The sequence below is a fragment of the Sphaeroforma arctica genome (assembly GCF_001186125.1).
Source record: "Sphaeroforma arctica JP610 unplaced genomic scaffold supercont1.722, whole genome shotgun sequence".
Lineage (NCBI taxonomy): Eukaryota > Ichthyosporea > Ichthyophonida > Sphaeroforma > Sphaeroforma arctica.
Genome location: NW_014039836.1, coordinates 4,900 through 6,607, shown reverse-complemented (window position 1 = coordinate 6,607; position 1,708 = coordinate 4,900). Strand labels below are relative to the sequence as shown.

Sequence of the window (1,708 nt, the reverse complement as noted above, 5' to 3'; positions counted from 1 at the left end):
TTATTTTATTATTGGTTTATACTTTATACATAAATAGCATATATTTACATTGATGAAATGTCATAGCCTTCTGTTTTTTGTTAGAAGGCTATGGAAATATGTGTGAATGAATTATGAAGCTAGGAGATCTGTTCCATATTTCGATCTAGATTTCCGAAGGTCAATATGGTAGTGACAGAAATGGTACTTGTTGTTATTCTTCATCAACACGGGAGAATACAGCAACTATATTACCATACTTGATGATTGTCAAGATATGAATGGTCTCCTTGCTGTTTGTTCGGCTAGCATACCCCATGCAGCAAAATAGCCAGTGAAGAAATTGATCGTGCGCTGAGGTCGTAACAAGACGTTCAAACCTCATCTAAGTTATATTATTTATGGACTGATGTATCTGCTATATAACATACAAAATGATCTGGGATTGAAGCGATAGCTATGGCACAGAGACTGACGAACAAAATGATATGAAAAATTTTCATGTAGAATTATCGCACTTTAAATATTGAAATAGTGCAGATTTAACCATATTTATATGCGCTGACCAAGGGCAAGAGATTTTTGCCTTCACATTACCGGAATCTCGTATACGCATGATATAATTATCGTATAATCATCTATTAATCGATACAGCCTCGGTTATAATTTACTGTGTGAAATCGTTAAAACATTTGTCGGTGTAGGGAAGTAAAACCTTAAGCAAATTATGTATATTCCATTTTAATTAATTGAAACGTGTTTGATGTAAGCTGTCAGTGTGTAGTGTGTACACTTAATTTTAGTGCAACGTATGCCGTCGTGTGCCATTTATGGAATTAAATATGTCGTAGATATCAAAGAGTGCAATATCTGTCATTGCTTTTTTGCAATGTTATGTTTATTCATAGCCAACTTTTCAATATGTGCGTGTATTTTTATTATTCTTTTTAAACAACGTTGTTGACTTGACTTTGTCTGTGCGACACCCATGTGACGGGTGGTGTATAAACAAAGTCTTCTTGCCCTTGGCTATGGTTGTTTTAAAATATTTTGTTGAAATAAATTGACGCTTTAAAAAAAATCATCAGGCATCACTCATCGTCTCATCAGCTGGGATGAATACCACAACAAAGTACACCACGAAACAAATGTCGTGACGACATGTACGACATCAGCAGACCCGTCGACGTCATATCGCGACCGACATGTCCTACAATATTCCGCCATGACATGTATGACATGTCGTTTGACCAAATGTGGGCGTCGTTTACCAACCCAGCTCACCGTTATAACTTATATATATATATTTATAGATATTCTTTAGATCACAATACTAAATACTTGTACTCTATCGAGTTTATTTCATTTGTAATGGAGATACATCGTAAGACCGCGGTTGCCGCGCGTGAAGTACTGAAGAATAAGTATGGGAGCCGATTACCATTGCTGCTCACACGAGACGAAGTTAAAGAACATTGTACAGAAGAGGACTGCCTGGTGATAGTGAACTCTATGATAGTCGATGTAAGTTTGTGGGATATTGTTTTTATAGTCAGCTCTCGGTGCACATTACTACAACAGTCGTCACCAATCTGGTAAAATTAAACTTAATAAACGGCAGACACGCTAATAAATAATGCACCGGGTTTGGAGTTACAGTTGCTAATCACGTTGTAGATTCCTGAACTAGTTTCTAGATCGTGCAACGCAGTCATCTGTTGCACTCAGC

General features: G+C 36.7%; 1 protein-coding gene across 1 annotated transcript in view; it reads left to right on the top strand.

Annotated features, from left to right (window-relative positions):
- Window positions 1–1,140: 1,140 nt before the first annotated feature.
- Window positions 1,141–1,708, top strand: part of SARC_08231 (hypothetical protein) — a gene marked incomplete at its 5' end in the record, with an annotated part of 3,510 nt that continues 2,942 nt past the window's right edge. The window contains 2 exons of the mRNA XM_014297794.1: window positions 1,141–1,211; window positions 1,293–1,403. Of these exons, the coding sequence (XP_014153269.1) occupies window positions 1,141–1,211; window positions 1,293–1,403 (182 nt within the window). The remainder of the gene's footprint in view (window positions 1,212–1,292; window positions 1,404–1,708) is intronic.